The 21,214-nt window shown below is 41.8% G+C and overlaps 1 protein-coding gene across 9 annotated transcripts in view; it reads left to right on the forward strand.

The window, feature by feature from the left end:
* The first annotated feature begins 6,919 nt into the window (after positions 1 to 6,919).
* The window catches only part of ST7 (suppression of tumorigenicity 7), a 278,422-nt gene continuing 264,127 nt past the window's right edge, over positions 6,920 to 21,214 (forward strand). For all 9 annotated transcript variants that reach the window (XM_030932961.1, XM_030932964.1, XM_030932969.1 and 6 more), the window contains exon 1: positions 6,920 to 7,438. In XM_030932961.1, coding sequence (XP_030788821.1) covers positions 7,288 to 7,438 — 151 coding nt within the window. In that variant the 5' untranslated portion in view covers positions 6,920 to 7,287. The remainder of the gene's footprint in view (positions 7,439 to 21,214) is intronic.

A 21,214-nucleotide genomic window follows, 5' to 3' on the forward strand; every position in this document is an offset into this window, starting at 1 on the left:
CCTCATGATCTGCCCGCCTCGGCCTCTCAAAGTTTTGGGATTACAGGTGTGAGCCACTGCAACCAGCTGATATTTTACATGTACAGAATATTTTAGACAATGGATTTTTATTTTGATTAAAAGTGCTATAGATATAAAAAATAAGAATAAAACCTCTTGGGTTTGAGTGTCAAGAAATTAAAAAATGCGTACCATTACATTTCCACACTATTTAAAGTGCAACTGACAAACTGCCCCATCTTAGAGTATCTTCCCAAGAGTAAAGAGGGTGAGTACCAGAGTAAAGAATAAATAGAGTAATTAAAGGAAGTGGGTAATATTGTTACTTTTCAGGATTAGTTAGCCTAAGAAGCAAGAGACCTGGCCGAACTTTAGAAGGTTCCTTAAAATAAATTTCTGGTCTTTTTGTTGAACACATCTGGATCTCTCTGTTGTCACTAAGATTTTTTTTTTTTTTTTTTTTTTTTTTTTTAAATCTCATCCATCTTCCTCTGGTCTTGTCTCCTGATTATATTTTAGCAGTGTAGAGGAGATGCTATGTTCACTTCTCTACTTCTTTCCAAAGAAATTTTCTTTCTTCTTTTTCTTTGAAAATAAGAAAACATCTTTCATTGGCTGGGTCAGGTTTTTAGGGTGGAGATAGCATTAGGTTGCTTTCAGATTTTTTATATTATTATTATTATTTTGGAGACAGAGTCTCGCTCTGTCACCCAGACTGGAGTGCAGTGGCATGATCTTGGCTCACTGCAACCTCCGCCTCCGGATTTAAGTGATTCTCCTGCCTCAGCCTCTGGAGTTGCTGGGCTTACAAGCATGTGCCATCATGCCTGACTAATTTTTGTATTTTTAGTAGAGACAGGGTTTCACCATGTTGGCCAGGGTGGTCTCCTATTCTTGACTTCAGGTGATCCATCTGCCTTAGCCACCCAAAGTGCTGGGATTACAGGAGTGAGCCACCACGCCCCACCTGATTGTTTTATTTTGTATTCTTGCTATTAGAATTATTCCATATATCAACACAGCTGGTCTTATTACAGTAATTTTGATATTTTAAACAAATCAGTGATGCTAAGGAACATCACTGAATGTTGACATGTCTGTGAAAGCCTTTATATAGAAACTAAGATATCTTTGCTAGGAATGGGGAAACAAAAGGTAAATGTGATAATAATGTATCATAATGTCTGAACTTAGTCATTGTGAATCTCTGTCAGGTTAGGATGTATGTGCAGTATATGTTAATTATGGAAATGCATTCTGCCTTATACATGCAGAATTATATCTTAGAGAACTTCTCCCCAAGATTTTTGCTAACCAAATCATCTTTTCAACTATATACAGGTAGTTGAAATTCCATCTCTTCAATATTTTATGAGAGAGTGCGTTGACTTGAAGAAGTTAGAAATGGCAAATTCCCTTCCAAACCTGGTTTTCTGCTCTTACTATATCTCTAAACTAAACACATTGGATTTGCACTTATTCGGGACTAGGTAAGTCACTAAATAAGGATAACCAGTTTTGTAGGATGTTATTCATGACTATAGGATATTGACCAATTCAAAAACCCAACCAGTGAACGTGGATGAGATTTTTAAAATAAAAACCAACCAGTCAGAACAGTTATTTCTTGTGTTTAAATTTCAGATGAACTCTGAAAATTGTTTACAAAAGTAGATTCTTAAATGTATAACAAACTATAAAACTAAAGACTATGACAGCCAATATAAACATATATCCCTTCCAAATATCACAAACAAGAAACAAAAATAAATACTTTTAAAGAAATTTTAAAGTTCTTTACTGATATACTGGTTTCTTATTCAGCTCAGATATTTTATCAGACTAAGATATATACTTTAACCAAATGTATAAACCAATTTAAGAGGAATTTAGGAGCATATTGCTTTTGACATAGTTATTATAAGTTAATGGCCATTTCACTACTATTATCCATTCCAAAGGTGGATACACCTTTAGAAACAAACTTTCTTTTTTTTTTGAAACGGAGTCTTGCTCTGTCACTCAGGCTGGAGTGCAGTGTCGCAATCTCGGCTCGCTGCAACCTCCGCCTGTCAGGTTCAAGCAATTCTCCTGCTTCAGCCTCCTGAGTAGCTGGGACTACAAGGCGCGTGCCACCACACCCGGCTAATTTTTTGTATTTTTAGTAGAGATGGGGTTTCACCGTGTGAGCCAGGATAGTCTTGATCTCTTGACCTCGTGATTTAGTAGAGACGGGGTTTCACCGTGTGAGCCAGGATAGTCTTGATCTCTTGACCTCGTGATCCGTCCGCCTTGGCTTCCCAAAGTGCTGGGATTATAGGCGTGAACCACCACGCCCCCAGCCAGAAACAAACTTTCAAGGAAGCTCATCACGTGGTGGTGGCCAAATCTTAACTCTTGCCCCTGAGTTAAATCTTAGCCTTCTTTGTGTCTGTGTTTGTAAAATGTAAGATTTGGAATTTTCTTTTCATGTAACTGATTTTTCATTCCTTTATACAACACTCAATATTCATGAGCATGTACTATGTGCCAAACACAGCACAATTTGTACTAGATTAAAATTCAGAGGACTAAAATTAACCACAACAATAACAAATTACTTAACATTAAAGGCCTCCATTTAATAACAGAGAGGAAAGATATGGACAAGGTGTTCTACTCAGCATTTTTGGTATGCATATCACTCAATCTTCACAACAACCATATGTAAAAGGTATAAGTGTAACCCATTGTACAGATGAAGTAACGTAATAACTTGCCAAAGAGCACTCAGTTAGTGAAAGGCAGGATCAGAAATACGGTCCAGCACTGTCTACTCTAAACCTGGTTTTTAATGACCTTCTTGGTGCTGCATCTCACAGGGAAGAGACAGTGAGCTCAATGGAGGGAGCTGGTGTCACCAAGGAGTTGGTATTTCAAGTGGTTCTCTAAATACCCTGTTATCAGGCAGTTGAAGCAGGAAAGAATGTTGGTCAGGGAAGTGGAGCACAGAGAAGTGTATTATAGGCAGGTTGTGTGGAGCAGGTCCAAAAGTGTGACAGAGAGTAGTAAGTTTGCCAAAATGCTGGTGCTGTGAAGGTAGGCAGAAGTGCCCTTGCAGAAGGCCTGGATGCCATCTAAATTTCATCCTTTCGTTAGACACTGGGATAAAAGTAGGAGTGCAGTAGGGGTGGGGCCTTAAATAATTTTAAGCAAGGAGCGAGTTATCGGATTTGTGCTTTAAAAGGTAACTGGTAGAGAAGTGTGGAAAGTGGACGGAAGGAGGCAGTGGTGGTGCTGGCCGTGGTGCAACTAGAGGCAGGGAGCCCACTGCCTTGTTCTCCATGAATGATAATCAGGCTATCACCAAAGGCTGAGAGAAGTGGCGGTCTGAGTCTTAATGCACAGTTGAATGTAGAGAGGAAAGGAGGTACATGATGCTCAGATTTCTGAATTAGGGAACTGGAAGGATGGTGCCCATTCCTTGATGGAACTCTAAAAGGAACAGGTGAGGGTGAAGAGGTAATGCATTCCATTCTGCATGTGATGAGCTTGGTGACTGTGTGCCATTCCATTGGGAGATTGTCATGAAGTAGTTAGGCATATCTGGGGTGTCATTATTTCATTAACAGTCCCACTCAAGAACCCCCCCTTTATCTTTGCTCTGCCTTTTTTTTTTTTTTTTTTTTTTTTTGAGGTAGAGTCTCACTGCCACACCCAGGCTGGAGTGCAATGGCGTGATATCGACTCACTGCAACCTCTGCCTCCTAGGTTCAAGCGGTTCTCCTACCCCAGCCACCCAAGTAGCTGGGACTACTCGTGTGTGCCACCACGCCTGGCTGATTTTTGTATTTTTAGTAGAGACAGGGTTTCAGCATATTGGCCAGGCTGGTCTCAAACTCCTGACCTCAAGTGATCCGCCTGCCTTGGCCTCCCAAAGTGCTGGGATTACAGGCATAAGTCATCACGCCAGGCCTGCCCTGCTGTCTTATCAGTCACCAAGACCTGTCACTTCTGCCTCCCCTCCCTCTCTCTCCCCCTCCCTCCCTCCCTTCCTTCCTTCCTTGTTTCCTTTTCTTCCTTCCTTCTCTCCTTCCTTCCCTTTATTTTTCTCTCTCTGCTTGTCTCTCTCTTCCCTTCTTCCCCTTCTCCCCCCCTCTCCCTCTTTCCCTCCCTCCCTCTCCCCCTCTTTCTCTCTCTCTCTTCCTTCCTTTTTCTTTCTCTCTTTCTTTCTTTATCCTTCCTCTTTCTCTCCCCTTCCCTTCCCCTTTTCCTTTTCTTTCTTCCTTTCTTTCCTTTTTCTTTCTTTCTCTCTTTCTTTTCTTCTTTCTTTCTCTCTCTCTCTTTCTTTCCTTTCTTTCTCTATCCTTCCTTTCTTTCTCTCCCCTTCCCTTCCCCCTTTCCTTCCTTCCTTCCTCCCTCCCTGCCTCCCTTCCTTTCTCTCTCTTTCGACAAGGTCTCACCCTGGAGTGACTGGCACAATCACAGCTCACTAAAGCCTCAACCTCTCAGGCTCTAGTGATCCTCCAACCTCAGCCTCCTGAGTAGCTGGTACTACAGGTGCACACTACCACACCCAGCTAATTAAAAATTTTTTTTTGTACAGACAAGATCTCTCTATGTTGCCTGTGCTGTTCTCAAACTCCTAGACTCAAGTGATTCTCCCACCTCGGCCTCTCAAAGTTTTGGGATTACAGGCATGAGTCATCTACTTCCTTAATGTTTCTTAAATCTCCACTTAAATAAATCTTTGAGTTGGTCATTTGGATTGGTGTGTGCAATGCCCCGCCCCATAGCTATGAACACCTTAGTGTTGGTACTAGGCCCTTCAAAATCAGACTCAGGCCTGTATCTTTAGCTTTGTCTCTAGCCACACCACTCTGCAGAGCCTGCACTCCAGCTATACTGAAGCAGCCACAGTTTGCAAGAGATTATGCTTACTTCTGTTTTGAAGCACAAAGACATGTGTACAGTCCTCACCACATGCCAGGATGCACACCAGGAGAGACAATGATGAGTAATATAGGGCTGACTTCCCAGTAGCGCCTAGTAGAGAATTAGAAGATTGTGACTCAGCAGAGTCATACTCATGTCCATTCATTGAGGTTCATTGACAGCAAAAAGCCAGGCCTCTGGATGTTCATTTAAATTAAGTAGTCAATATCCTAATTTAGTGACTCGCAGAGGATCTGGTGGGTTATTTAATCATCACATAAAATAGGTGGTTCATTCACTCATGTTGAGGCAGGAGAACAGGGTCTGGAGGCAGGGAAACTAAGGACTTCCTTGAACTAAATTGAAAGGAAAACCCTAACTTTCCACGCCTAAGTAACAAAAGGACCAGAGGCTACCTTTGACCTTTTCAGCCTAGCAGATGGGAAATTGGCTGTCTGCAACAGATCAGACTGATTGCGGGTCCAGTCTTCATTTGCAACTTTGTAACTTCACTCCAGCCTCTGAATGGTTGTTGTCCACAACTAATCAAACTGTGGGCAAGTCTTCGTTTGCATAGAAGTATAACTTTGTAACTTCATCCCAACCTCTGATTGGTTGCTTTTTGCAACCAATCAGATGTTTGCACAGAAGTGTTACCTTTATATCTTCTTTTCAGCCTCTGGTTGGCTGCTTTCTGCAACCAATCAGACTGATTGCGGGCTACCACTTCATTTACCTGAGGTGAGCATAAAGTTGCCAGTGGGAAACTTCTTGGGGGTATTTGGACCCAAGAGGATTCTGTATCTGGGCCCTTGAGCCGCTCCTCCGCCCGCTCCCCCGCCCGCTGCCGTAATGTGGGGTGTACTATCGTTTTCAATAAATCCCTGCTTTCGTTCTTTTGTTGCTTCGCTGGGGTTTTGTTCAATTCTCTGTTCAAAACGCCGAGAACCTGGACAACTTGCAGTCACGATCCGCTACTGGTGACAATATCGTTTTATTTTACTGAGATTCCATGTATCAGTGTTAAACACAAAAATCATTTGGTCATGTGCTGCCATAAATTACTACAAAGAAAGTCTATGTGTGCCAATTTCACTTATCCTGGCCTGGATCTCACCGTAGTAGATAAAATGTGAGGAAGAAACAGTAGCAGAGAGAGGCTGGAATTAGTAAAAATTTAAGAGTAATTCCATCCATTATGTATGCCATAATAGGCCCTATATGTGAAAAGTTAAAGGAGCTTATTTAATTATGGAGGAAACTATTATACAAGCAAGCAAAAACAATTTATAATAAAATATTCTTTATGCTCAGAATTTAAAAAATAGCTGTAGACTGGAAAACCTGCAATTGCCTCGTTACCATCGAATACATAGAAAGTCAAATCACTTACGGACAGAAACAGACTTGAAAATTTCAGCTGAGAAAACATTTTATAATAAAATAAACATTTTTTTCAGCACAGACAAAACAAAACAAAACAAAAAAATATTTAAAATGGACTTTTTGTTAAAGGTAGCCGTTTCACAGTCAAAATTACCCCAGAGACTGTTTATGTTAAAAACAGGCTGAGAATAGTTTGACCTCTGATCACCAAAAAACCTAGAGGATAAACATTCATCTTGTCAAGATATCTCTGGAAAATCGCTGCGCTGCTTCAAAGAGACAGAACAAAGGTAAATAGCATCTGCCACCCAAATCTTGCTGAATAGAGTGATTTATCTTCAGGCCTGCTAGCCGGCGACAGGAGCGTACCTCCTCCCTTCTCCTAGCTGTCCCGGGTTTATTCATTCCCTGAGCCTGAATCCTGATAAGGGAGCAGAATGTAGGGTTTAAGACCTCGGGCCCCAGAATACACCACTACAATTGAATTTTGGTTCCACCTTAAGGTAAACTACGCAGCTGCTGTGAGCCTCAGTTTCCCTACCTATAGAAAGAGGATCGTAGTGGGGATTGTTGCAGGGGTTAAATGAGATTGTACGGAGCGTGGAGCAGTGCCTGGCGTGTGGTAAACGTTCAACTTATGCGGGTTGTAACTGCCTGAGGAGTTTCCTTCGACGCGCCACTTGGCCTTGTCTTTCTAAATATTAGCATAATAAATATAAATGGACCCAGAACGCGAGGGGGCAGGGGCCACGTGATCGCTCCACGAAAGCCACTTGTTAGCAATAAGGCTGGAGAAGGAAAAGCCGACGCGCCCGCGGTCCGCGCGATTTCCCGCCGCTCCCGCGTCCCCGGCGGCGGGCGGGCTCCGGGGGCGCCCGGGCCGCGGCGGCGGCGGCGGCGGCGGCGGCGGCGCGAGCTGCGCCTCCGGGCCGGTGAATCATCCCGGCAGACACCGAGAGCCGCGGCAGCAGAGAGCAGCGCTGAAACATGGCTGAAGCGGCCACGGGCTTTCTGGAGCAGCTCAAGTCCTGCATAGTTTGGTCTTGGACGTATCTGTGGACCGTGTGGTTCTTCATCGTGCTATTCCTGGTCTACATCCTGCGGGTGCCTTTGAAAATCAACGACAATTTGAGCACAGGTAAGGCCGGGGAGCCGGGCCCGCGGCGCCCGCCCCTCCCCCGCCCCTGAAAGTTAGTGTAACTCGCGCGGGGCCGCGGTCGGCTGGGCGCGCGGTCGGCTGGGCGCGCGCTCGGGGACGCGCCAGGGCCCGCGCACCGGACTCCCGCGGCCACCCGTCAGCGACGCGGCGGCTTAGGCGGCGGGGCCGGGCGGCTGCGGGCGCGGGGTCGGCCGGCGGCCTTTACGGCCCCGCGGAGGAAGCGCTGCGACGCGCACAGACCGCAAGGCGGGCCCGGCTGGCAGCCGCCCTGCCGCGTCGCTGGTGGTTGGGAGACGAAGAAGGACGGATGTAGCGGGCGAGGGAGTTCCCGGGATACCCCCTCGGGTGTCTGCGCCGGAACTCCGAGGGTTCCCCGGAGTTAGACCGAGTCCTTCCTCACGCCCTCCCGGCTGTGGGTGCCGAGCGACCGAAGTGTAGTCGGGGAGGCGCCCTCCCGGCCGGCCGCGGAGGCCCGAGGGCGGCTGCCGTTGGGTGGCTGCTGTTGGGTGCTCTGCGGCGAAGCCCCCCGACCCAGCCGGGCTGTCCTGGCGGTGCCCTCCGCGGCCCGGAGTTGCGCCTCGCCGGGCGTGGGGCTGTCTCTCTGGTTGGGTAGTGGGGAGGGGGGTTCCCGAAGGCACTCTTGGCAGTGTATGGATGACGTGTCAGGTCACCAAATGGATTGTCGAAGGGACCGGAGGGAAGAGGGGAAAGCTGGAATTTCTGAGGGTTTCTGTTGCAGTTTTCAGTGATCTTTGCTCGTCTCCTTTCCCTGTAAAGCTACATAGGCTAAGCAAGTGCCGCGTGCCTCCCATCCTTGGTCGGTGGTAAATGCAGGAGGTAATTAGAACAGGATCTTAACAAACTTGGAGCCAGCCCACTGAGTCGTTAAAAAAACACCCGCAAAGAAAGCACACGAGCCCTAACACTACAGAGAGTTCCGAAACACAAAGTATATTTTGAGCTAAGGGTTACAATTCTTGAAATCTGGAAATTTCAAGGTAGAGTGTTTTTGTTTTTGTTTTAAATTTCGATTTCACAATACTGGGAAATTCTTACAGTCCTGAATGTAGATACATATGTACACATATATATTTTCCGTTGTTAATCTCCATACTCTGGGAGTGCCGGTCTGGAAATGCATTTTCCTCAGGTGTTTAGCTGCGTTGAAACGCTTTTTAAAACGCTTGAGATAATGTACTCATTTTGTTAGGAAACTTGTACCTTTCAGATACTAACTTAAGTATTTTGATTACTAACTTGAACTCATGTTCGTATTTACATTTGTTTTGTAATATCCCTCGGGATAGTGTCCCTGGGAGGCGGATAGGATTCAGCACTCTAGAATTGTCTCACTATTTGAATAGGTGCTGCTCAGCCCTTTGGAATCTGTCATCGGAAAGACCATGGCTTTCTGGCTTTTCATCTTTTTGGATGGCTGCTTGTCACAATATTGTCTTCTTCGCTTTAGACAAATATTTCTCCAGGATACCTTCTGGTCCCAAAGTTCTATACCTTTAAGAAGTTGTTTGAATATATGTTGTAAAGGAATTATGTATTTGTTGGTAACAGTCTCAGTCTGTTTTGTGCCGCTGTAACAATACCACAGATTGGGTAATTTTTAAAGAATAGATTTTATTTCTTGTAGTTCAGGAGTCAGGGAAGTCTGAGATCAAGGGACTGGCATCCGGGGAGGTCCTTCTTGCTGTCATCCCTTGGTGGAAGGTGAAAGGGCAAGAGAACATGAGAAAACAAGAGGGGGCCCAATTTCACTTTTATAACAAACCTACTCCTTCAATAACAAAATTAATTCATTTTTTTTTTTTTTTTGAGACGGAGTCTTGCTCTGTCGCCCAGGCTGGAGTGAAGTGGCCGGATCTCAGCTCACTGCAAGCTCCGCCTCCCGGGTTTACGCCATTCTCCTGCCTCAGCCTCCAGAGTAGCTGGGACTACAGGCGCCCGCCACCTCGCCCGGCTAGTTTTTTAGTATTTTTTAGTAGAGACGGGGTTTCACCGGGTTAGCCAGGATGGTCTCGATCTCCTGACCTCGTGATCCGCCCGTCTCGGCCTCCCAAAGTGCTGGGATTACAGGCTTGAGCCACCGCGCCCGGCCAAGTAATTCATTCTTGAAGGCAGAGCCCTCATGACCTTGTTACCACTCACAGGTCCCACTTTTGAACACTTTTGCACTTCGGATTAAGTTTCAAACACACTAGTTTTAAAAATATTAGTGTTTCTCCGTATTACACACTTAAAATTTTATTTCATAATATGCATTTGTATATCACATTTTCATCAGTTGGGTTAAATAATTATGCATGTATATATGTGTAAGTGTCACATCCAGTGCTCTGTGCAGATCAGGCAAGAAGCAAAATACCTACTGGGAAAATGTGTACTTGTTAAGGAAGGGCATTGTTAGGTCTTCTCCTAGCAATTTAAATCTAGCATTTCTCAGAGATGTCTTTGTTAATTTGTGTAGGGACAGTTCTAAGAGATAGAGAAAATATGAAGATGAACGTGCCATCCAGGCTGTACCTTGCTGGATACATGATAGAGGACCTGGTGATGCTGGACTTTTCAGTTTGGTTTCATGCTCATTTCAGTCATAAAGGAAGATAAAAGGGGAAGCACACAGGGAGCACTCACCTCTTTGCTGTTTTTATGAGAATGTAACAGGATCTGGGGTGGGAGGAGGACTTTGGCATTAATTTTGAGACATGAAATTACAGCAACAAACCACCCCAGAACAGTTTAGGTTTTTCAAAAGACAATTGCAGACATTAGAGGCCTGTTTTCTTCCCTTTTAAGTAACAGTGAGAAGTTATAGTAGGAAAACTGCCAAAAGGTTGTTGTCAACTTAATTCCCTCCTTTCCTTGCCAATTCCCCTCCCCTTTGGGAAAAAGTTTCTGTACTGAAGTTATTGGCAAGGAAGGCCTAGGGAGAAAGAAGTCATTAGCCAGCACCCCTGAGCGGGGAGGCAGGAGCTAGCCTGGTCTAACTTGTCCTTGGAGGGAGGTCTAAAAGAGTTCTAATGGGACTAATTTGGCTGTTCTTCATCCCTGTGGTGCTTACTCTTCCGGTGATGAAGGCAAGTGTGTTCCTGGAGAGGTTACTGAATCCGGAGCTGCTTTTAGGGAGTTGCAGATGGTGCAGGCCTCCCTCCCTCCTCAAGGAAGCCGAAGACACCATCACAATCAGGCAGCCAGGAGCCAGGGCTTCCAAAGGCCCAACTGTGCACTTGTAGGGGTAAGGAATCTGGTAAAAGTATTCTGGAGTCGTCCTTGGATATCTACTCAGTATCTTCTCAGTATCTTGACCATCTATGATAATTTTAATCCTCATTTGATCATATTTTATGGTAAATGAGCTTAACTCTATTTTTTTTTTTTTAATTTAGATCCCTCCTAATGTACTATAACAGGTGCTATAAGAAAGATGAACGAGTTTGTAACACCCAGGGTAAATAAAGTTTGCAATAAGAATACAACTTGGCATATGCAAGATGGGGCTGGGCAAGACTGTGAGAGCTTCCCTTGAATTGAGCGTGAGAGGATGAGGAGAATTCCATGATTGAGGACTCGGAGGCGGACCTCCCAAACAAAGGCACAAAGCTGTGAAAGTGCAGGTCAGATTCAGAGAACTGTGAATCATGTGGAATTTAATTTAAAATAATAAAAGAAAAGGACTTTGATGAACAACCATACTGTTTCTAGCTCTTATATCGTGTAGTTTTCCAAGTAAAAATGGTTTGAATGCTATTTTTGAGGTATACTACTTCCCTACTCCCACCAGCTTGGCTTGTGTGATCTTGGTTGCATTGAGCCAGTGCCATTTAGGGTAGGGATATAGTTCAAAGAATTCCACAGTATTCTCTTAGACCATACAGAGAAACATTCACATAGGCAACCACATCTTGTAATGAAAATGAAATTTAAAAAAGAAAGGAGAGAAATGAACATAATAGGAATAGTACATAATGGTTAGCTTTGATAATAGTTTTATTTTTGTTTGTTTTTTAAGAGAGTCTTAGTATGTTACCTAGGTTGGGCTTGAACTCCTGGGCTTAAGGGATCCTCCCACCTCAGCCTCCCTGATAGCTAGTATTACAGGTGTGTGCCACCATGCCCAGCTGCTGATAACTGATTTTTGAGGCTCTGCTCTTGATTTGGATACAAGAGTATTAAAATAGTTTTATGATTTACTGAAAATAGAATGAACTTTTAACAAGGTTTTTAAAAGACCCCAAATAATATTACTTGTCAGTTTTCAAGTGAATTAATATCATAAAGCAATACTTTTCCAAAGGGCAGAAAATTAATTGTAGATTGGAGCGGTCATGCAGGATATTATTAAAATAGGTGAGTCTTAAAAAATAGCACCATAACTTACTTTAAACAGTGATGTTGATGGCACTTTCTCATCTACCTTATGTTATAAAGGTTTTTGCTGTTGAATTTAAACACTTTTTCCTAAAATGGACAACTTTGCCATTTTTGCAAAAAGCATCATAAGTGATTTTCCAATTCTTTTTCTATTTGCTGAAAAGCAAGTTTTCAAATCTCTTTGAAATCCGTTTTCATTCTTTTTGGAAAACAAATGTAATAGCCTGACCTAGGCTTAAAGTTATTTATTTACTTATGTTTGAGACAAGGTTTCACTCTGTCACCCAGGCTGGAGTGCAGTGGTGCAATCACAGCTCACTGCAGCCTCAACTTCCAGGGTCAAGCAATCCTCCTGTCTCAGCCTGCCACCTCACTCTTAGTAGCTGAGACTACAGGTGCACACCACAATGCATGGCTAATTTTTTTTTTTGTAGAGACAGGGTCCCCTATGTTCTTGAACTCCTGGGCTCAAGAAGTCCTCCTGCCTCCACCTCCCAAAGTTCTGGGATTGCAGGTGTGAGCCACCGTGCCTCGTCCAGTTATTTAGAAGACATTTTTTTGTGTTAATTAAGCTTATAAATACAGATGTAAAACTCTTACATTGTTGACATGATATATAACTTAGGCTGCAGCTCAGTTTTGGCATTTTTTCATGTTGAGAATGTTTGCTCTAAATTTACTTAACATTTAGATTTTAATTTACTTAAAACTTACATAAAATTGGATTTTCCTTCTAGAAGGTCTGGTTGCAGTTTACATAGGTCTTTTGCCCCTGTTGTGCCTGTTGTCTAAAATGTTCTTCCCTATCTGTAAATCCCACCAGTCTACCAAGGACCAGCTGGCATGCTGCCTTCTGATCCTTTCAGCTGCAGAAAAGACAGGCTTACTTTGGAGACACTGCGAGTTTGGTTCCAGGCCACTGCAATAAAGTGAGTCCCATGAAATTTTTGGTTTCCTAGTGCATATAAAAGTTATAGTTACACTATATTGTATTCTATTAAGAGTGCAGTAGCATTATATCTAAAAGACCAATGTTTATATCTTAATTTAAAAATACTTTCTTGCTAAAAAAAAAAAAAAAAAGTGCTATCTGAGCCTCAGGAAGTCATAATCTTTTTGCTGGTAGAGAGTCTTGATGTTTATGGCTGCTGACTGATCAGGGTGGTGGTTGCTAAAGGTTGGGGTAGCTGTGGCAGTTTCTTCAAATAAGACAACCATAAAGTTTGCCGCATGGATTGGCTTTCCTTTCCAGAGACAGATTTCTCTGTACCATGTGATGCCGTTTGATAGCATTTTACCCACGATAGAACTTCTTTCAGAATTGGAGTCAATTTTGCCACCCTGCCACTGCTTAATCAGCAAAGTTTATGTAGTATTCTAAATCCTTTGTTGTCATTTCAGCAATGTTCACAGCATCTTCACCGGGAGTAGATTCCATCTCAAAACACTTTCTTTGCTCATCAAAAGAAACAACTCTTTTATCTGTTCAAGTTTTACAAGGAATTCCAACAATTCAGTCACATCTTAAAGCTTCAGTTCTAATTCTAGTTATTTTGCTGTTTATGCCATATCTGCAGTTACTTTACCTTACATGAATTATGGTATATGTGTGTAATATATGTGGGTCAGTGTTTGTGTATATATGCATCTTTTTTGTGTGTGTGTATGTTTTATCACTTCTTCTAGATTCTAGTTCTTCATCTTCCAGTGTAATTCCTTGTACAGAGTAGATCCTTATTCACTGGATGAATGAATATCCAAGTTATGGTGTATTTAGTGAGCTGGGATTGGAACAGTACAATTGATCAAATGCATTGCTGAGTATATGCCCCATCTAAGTTTGCAGCTTTAGATTGTGGTCAGAGACTGTTACAAAATCTTCTGTGTTCTATGATGGGTCATATGCATCTAAAGCATGGTGGTTCAGTTTATGAATATATAAAAGGGCAATTTTTTGATTAATGTCAGCTTTGAGTTTAGAATGTATCCCAGACATCTTAGTTGCCCTTAATTATTTTTGGAGATATTTTTCTCAGCCATTAATAAAGCAATCCGAATGATGCATGTTTCTCTGGCCTTGAGTTTTTGTATATGTAAAATAATGGTTTTACATTCATTAAGTTTCCTTCTAGCTCTGGGATTCTGTGTCTTACGATGAATTAATCGAGTGCAAAGCATATTATCAAGAAAATACATGGACTTAATGAGTATACATGTTTTTTACAGTTTGGACTCAATTCTTAGTGAATACAAGTCCAGATTTCGTATGACTTTCTGCAGTGGCTTCCATTGCACTGAAAATACAATCTAAGTATATTACCTTCATTTACAAAGTCTGATGCTATGACTCTTTCTTACCCCTCAAATCTGAACTTCCACCTCTCTTTTTCTACATCACCACCCTCCAAATATGCTGGGATTCTTTTTTTTTTTTTTAAGACAGAATCTCGCTGTGTCACCCAGGCTGGAGTGCAGGGATGAGATCTCAGCTGACTGCAACCTCCACCTCCCGGGTTCAAGTGATTCTAATGCCTCACCCTCCCAAGTAACTGGGATTACAGGTGCACGCCATCATGCCCAGCTAATTTTTTGTATTTTTTGTAGAGACAGGGTTCACCATCTTATCCAGACTGGTCTCAAACTTCTGGCCTCTGGTGATCTGCCCCCCTCGGCCTCCCAAAGTACTGGAATTGTAGGCGTGAGCCACTGCAAACACATAAAGTTGTGCTGAAGTATTTCTAATCACTTTGAGTTACAATTCTGTCTGTTAAGTTTCATTTTGCCTGCCGATATTATTCTGAAAAATTTCCCAACCAAGTCTTTCTTGTACTACTATATCATTGCTCACAGACAATTTTTTTCCACGTTGGTAGAACCCTGAACTCCATTCATACAGACAATATGAGGTACTTGTACATTTGTTTTAAGTTCCTTATTGATGCTGGATATTAGACCTTTGTCAGATGCGTAGTTTCCAAAAATTGTCTCTGTTCTGTAGGTTTTCTGTTCACTCTGTTGATAGTTTCTGTTGCTGTGCAGAGGCTCTTTAATTTAGATTTTATTTGTCAATTTTTGCTTTTATTGCAGTTGCTTTTGGTGTCTTCATAATGAAATCCTTACCCGTTCCTATGTCCTGAATGGTATTGTGTAGGTTGTCTTTCAGGGTTTTTATAGTTTTTGATTTTACACTTAAGTCTCTAATCCATCTTGAGTTAACTTGTATATGGTGTAAAGAAGGGGTCCACGTTCAATCTTTTGCATATGGCTAGTCATATATCCCAGCACCATTGATTGAATAGGCAATCCTTCTCCCATTGCTTGTTTTGTCAGATTTGTCAAAGATCAGATAGTTGTAGGTGTGCAGCATTATTTCTGGGTTCTTTATTCTATTCCATTGGTCTATGTGTCTGGTTTTGTACCAGTATCATGCTGTTCTGGTTACTGTAGCCCTGTAGTATAGTTTGAAGATGAGTAGCAAGTAGCATGATGCCTCCAGCTTTGTTCTTTTTGCTTAGGATTGTCTTGACTGTTTGGGCTCTTTTTTGGTTCCATATGAATTTTGAAACAGTTTTTTCTAGTTCTGTGATGAATGTCAATGGTAGTTTAATAGGAATATCATTGAATCTGTAAATTGCTTTGGACAGTATGGGCATTTTAATGATACTGACTCTTCCTATCCATGAGCATGGAATGTTTTTCCATTTGCTTGTGTCATCTCTGATCTCTTTGAGCAGTGTTTTGTAGTTCTTCATGTAGTGATCTTTCACCTCCATGGTTAGCTGTATTCCTACGTTTTTGTGTATGTATGTGCCGGGGCGGGGGGGGGGGGGTGGGCAATTGTGAATATGTTTGCATTCTTTTTTTTTTTTTTTTTTTTTTTTTTTTTTTTTTTTTTTGAGAAGGAGTCTCGCTCTGTCACCCAGGCTGGAGTGCAGTGGCCAGATCTCAGCTCACTGCAAACTCCGCCTCCCGGGTTTACGCCATTCTCCTGCCTCAGCCTCCCGAGTAGCTGGGACTACAGGCGCCCGCCACCTCGCCCGGCTAGTTTTTTGTATTTTTTTAGTAGAGACGGGGTTTCACCGTGTTAGCCAGGATGGTCTCGATCTCCTGACCTCGTGATCCGCCCGCCTCGGCCTCCCAAAGTGCTGGGATTACAGGCTTGAGCCACCGCGCCCGGCCATGTTTGCATTCTTGATTGGCTCTTGGTCTGACTGTTGTTGATGTGTAGGAATGTTAGTGATTTTTGCACATTGATTTTATATCCTGAGACTTTGCTAAAGTTGTTTATTAGCTTAAGGAGCTTTTGGGCTGAGACTATGGAATTTTCTTTCTTTCTTTCTTTTTAATTTTACTTTAAGTTCTGGGATGCAAGTGCAGAATGTGTAGGTTTGTTACGTAGGTGTACGTGTGTCATGGTGGTTTGCTGCACCTATCAACCCGTCATCTAGGCTTTAACCCCTGCATGCATTAGCTGTTTGTCCTGATGCTCTCCCTCCCCTCACCCCCCACCCCCTGACTGCTCCTGCTGTGTGTTTTTCCTCTGCCTGTGTTCATGTGTTCTCATTGTTCAACTCCCACTTATGAGTGAGAACATGCAGTGTTTGGTTTTCTGTTCCTGTGTTAGTTTGCTGAGGATGGTGGCTTACAGCTTCATCCATGTCCCTGCAAAGGAGATGATCTCATTCCTTTTTTTATGGCTGCATAGTATTCCATGGTGTATGTGTACCACATTTTCTTTATCCAGTCTATCATTGATGGACATTTGAGTTGGTTCCATGTCTTTGCTATTGTAAATAGTGCTGCAATAAACATACATGTAAGTGTGTCTTTATAGTAGAATGACTTATATTATTTGGGTATACACCTAGTAATGGGATTGCTGGGTTAAATGGTATTATTTCTGGTTCTAGATCCTTGAGGAATTGCCACACTGTCTTCCACAAAGGTTGAACTAATTTACATCCCACCAACAGTGCAAAGGCATTCCTATTTCTCCACAGCCTCATCAGCATCTGTGGTTTCCTGACTTTTTTTTTTTTTTTTTTTTTTTTTTTGAGACAGAGTCTCGCTCTGTCGCCCAGGCTGGAGTGCAGTGGCCGGATCTCAGCTCACTGCAAGCTCCGCCTCCCGGGTTTACGCCATTCTCCTGCCTCAGCCTTCCCGAGTAGCTGGGACTACAGGCGCCCGCCACCTCGCCCGGCTAGTTTTTTGTATTTTTTAGTAGAGACGGGGTTTCACTGTGTTAGCCAGGATGGTTTCGATCTCCTGACCTCATGATCCGCCCGTCTCGGCCTCCCAAAGTGCTGGGATTACAGGCTTGAGCCACTGCGCCCAGCCCTTTGCCTACTTTTTAATGGGGCTGTTTGATTTTTTTCTTGTAAATTTGTTTAAGTTCCTTGTAGATTCTGGATATTAGACTTTGTCAAATGGGTAGATTGCAAAAATTTTCTCCCATTCTGTAGTTTGCCTGTTCATTCCAATGATAGTTTCTTTTACTGTGCAGAAGCTCTTTAATTAGGTGACTCTAGGGTTTTGTAGATATAGGATCACGTCGTCTGCAAACAGGGATAATTGACTTCCTCTCTCCCTATTTGGAAGCCTGGGCGTTCTATGAATATTTGTGTGGTTGAGATAGTTACTGAGTTTTGCCTTCCAGCTTCATGATAGACTTGGTCCCTTTACTAGAATGCAATCTTCATATGAGATTGTAAAATGAATAAGAAAGTGCTTTGTAGACTGTAAAATACTATTTAAATCCGAGGCATTGTAGTAGGTTTTTTCCTCAGAAGGCTATATTCTATATTCTATAGGCTTGGTTCTCACAGTGAAATGACAGGTTAAACTATATAATATAATCTTTTTTATCCTTGAATATTCTTTCTAAAACTGCACCAAGCAAGATAATGGGTTATTGGGTTGTTTGAAACCACACTACTGAGTGTCTGTTTGTTGTAAATGTGGAATAATATCTCTCAACATCACTATTGTATTTGAGATGTTGTTGTAAATATATCTATAAAGGGCTTTGTATTTTCCAGAAGAGAGAACTTGTAATGAAACTCATTTTTCTTGTTACAGTGGAGCAAGACAGTTGCTGATGTGTTACTATTACCCATCATTTAAAAGTAGCAGGCATTCCTGTACTACCTACTGTGCTAAAATAAGGAACTGACAGGCCCAGTTAGTTAGCTGTAGCAGTATCTTATGTTGCTGTGGCTGTGGTGTCACCGTTTAATTGCAGTTACCAAATTTCTCAACAAAGTAAGGCAACATTTATCTGAGAAAGTATTTTTTTTCCTTCTGAATTTTAGCAAACTGAAAGTGTACTGGTTACACTTATACTCAGTGGAGAACCCTAACTTTGGTTCTGTTTTTTTTTTTTTTTTTGAGATGGAGTCTCACTCTGTCTCCCAACCTGGAGTGCAGTGGTGCGATCTTGGCTCACTGTAACCTCCGTCTCCCGGGTTCAAGCGATTTTTCTGCCTCAGCCTCCTAAGTAGCTGGGACTACAGGTGTGCGCCACCACACCTGGTTAATTTTTGTATTTTTAGTAGAGACGGGGTTTCACCATATTGGCCAGGCTGGTCTCAAACTCCTGACCTCGTGATCTGCCCGCCTCGGCCTCCTAAAGTGCTGGGACTTTGGTTCTTAAGTTGACCTCCACATCTAATAAAAGATTGTGTTTAAATATCAGTCTTTCAGAAATTTTAAGCAAGGTTGTAGAGCGTAAAAGGACCTTAAAGGAATCTCTCAGGTCAGTGAGGAAGGACTATTTGTTTTATTATTTTAAAAAATTAACATTTAAAAACCACAAACAGTGGAAACACTCTGAGGTATAAAATTGTCTTAAAAAAGGAAGTAGTTTTGACACGTAAGCAGCTCATATCTGGAGTTATTGTGTGACCTAGATTTAGAGTTTTGTCTTGTTTTGGTCAGTTGTTAATACCATTCTGAAGTATTATTTTATTAGTGATAGGTAATGGTAGAATGCTTATAGTTCTCTCTGTTAAGCTTTTCCAGTTTCTGGACTCTGTCTTGGGAATGAGAATGAAATTTACTTCCCTACAAATTGGGTCTTTTCATTTATTTGATAGACCCTGTTTATTGAACATTCCTAATAGTGCTAATAAAATAATGCTCTTGTGGTGTTTTGCAATTTATTACACCTGCTCCACTCAATTGATTCTCTTTCTGTGACATGTGTTTAGATTTGTAGAGTGCTACATAATAAGAACTAGTGTGATCTAGTTTGCACTTTTCCCTGGGTCTTGGGTTGGGGAGCGTGTGTATTATGTTGTTTGTGTAGAATTCCTATCCTCTATCATTCGTATCTTTTATTTAAAGCAAAATAAAACAAATTATACTTTTCTCAGTTCAGGCTCAGAGTTGGCATCGTTTAGAGAGGAATTTTTGTCTTAGCTTATTTATGTTGCAGAAATATAATATTTGACTGTTCTCATAAGACTTTTTAAGAAAGTATTTTAAATTGTACCCTTACATTTGAGAGATGAAGCATGAGAGGCTAAACTACAATTCTGAAATATTGGAAATTTGCTGCCCAATCATTCTTTCCCCAAACTGGAAACTGTATATGCATTATCATTCACTAAAACTCTGAAATGGAATCTTAAAAATCTTATAGCAAATCTAATCAATTAAAGTTATTATCCTAAGAGAAACTTTTTCTTTCTCTTACATTATTTGAATAAACAAATTCTGTTTTTGGAGGGAAAGCACAGAAGTGATGGCAATATAACATCAATTAAGTTAGAGCAAAGATACGCAGACTTAGTTTAGGCTATAAAAGTATTTCATGGACACAGGGAGGGGAACCTCACACACTGGAGCCTGTCGGGGGATTGGGGGCAAGGGGAGGGAGAGCGTTAGGACAAATACCTAATGCATGTGAGGCTTAAAACCTAGATGACATATTGATGGGTGCAGCAAACCACCAGGACACATGTATGCCTGTGTAACAAACCTGCACGTTCTGCACATGTATCCCAGAACTTAAAGTATAATAAAAATTTTTTTTAAAAGCATTCCTATAAATGTTTTGTACGCTGTTTTTTTTATTGCTTATCTATAGAAAATAATGTAACAATTCTGGTAGCTTTTAAAGGACAGTTAAAGGAACTATGATTCTTGAATGAATGTTTTCAGTTTTACCCATGAGAATAAATGTGATGAAGAAAAGTAATAAGATATTTGGAAAAGATAAGACAAACAGCATGTTACTGTAGGGGCTAAAGAGGACCGAAATTCAACGTTTGCATGAAATATCGTCAGCTGCTAAGATAAAATAAAGATTTATCATTGTTCAGTCCAAAGAGAAAACTTAAATGATATTTATAAGTGTAGTGATGAGCAGGTTGGATCTAGCTCGGGAAATGTAGTTGTGTAGTGTCACAAGCAAGAGATTTTCCCCTATGATGTCTTGAATGTGGTTCATTGGTTCATGCCCACCTAGCCATTTGTTCATACCCAGCTCACTTTCTAGAAATAAACATGACCTAGAAATAAAATATAAGGTCCATTTTAACATGTTTTCTTCTGTTTGTATCACCTGCAAAAACAAAAAATACAAAAATATGTAGACATTAAGACAGTATCTTTTTTAGTGGATTACACTTATTTATTGCAGTCATTTATTTCCATAATATATGTTGGTTTTTTTTTTTTTTTTTTTTTTTTTTTTTTTTTTTAAAGATAGGCGTCTTACTCTGTCGCCAGGGCTGCAGTGCAGTGGCATGATCTTGGCTCACTGCAACCTTTGCCTCCCAGGTTGAAGTGATTCTCAGGCCTCAGCCTCCTGAGTAGTTGGGATTACGGGCACCCACCATCATACCCGGCTAATTTTTGTCTTTTTAGTAGAGACGAGGTTTCACTATGTTGGCCAGGCTGATCTTGAACTCCTGACCTCAGGTGATCTGTCTACCTTGTCCTCCCAAAGTGCTGGGATTACAGGCGTGAGCCACTGCGCCCAGCCCATAATATATGTTGCATTTCATTAAAAACATGGTGTTCATAAGTGAATGCTATTGATCCTTGGCTTTATGGAAATCTCTTTTTAGTGTTGACTACTCATCCGGAAGATTAAAACGTGGCAGCTAGACAGGCAATGTCAGTCCTTTCAAATCAATTTACTTACTGGAGATTTTAAGTAGTTTAAGCAGAGCATACCCTCCTAGGCAGGAAGCCCAGCTGTGTTTGTGAAATGACATTATTTTCACCTTGCATTTAATTGCAAGCAGCTCCCTTCTAGTCCTGGAACATTGCTTTTACCCTTCTTAGAGGCACTGGAGAACAAGTAACTATTGCTTCTTGCAGCACAATGTTGTATGCCTGTGATTCTCTGTCCTAGTTTACTTA

This window comes from Rhinopithecus roxellana, chromosome 6 (assembly GCF_007565055.1).
Source record: "Rhinopithecus roxellana isolate Shanxi Qingling chromosome 6, ASM756505v1, whole genome shotgun sequence".
Classification (NCBI taxonomy): Eukaryota; Metazoa; Chordata; class Mammalia; order Primates; family Cercopithecidae; genus Rhinopithecus; species Rhinopithecus roxellana.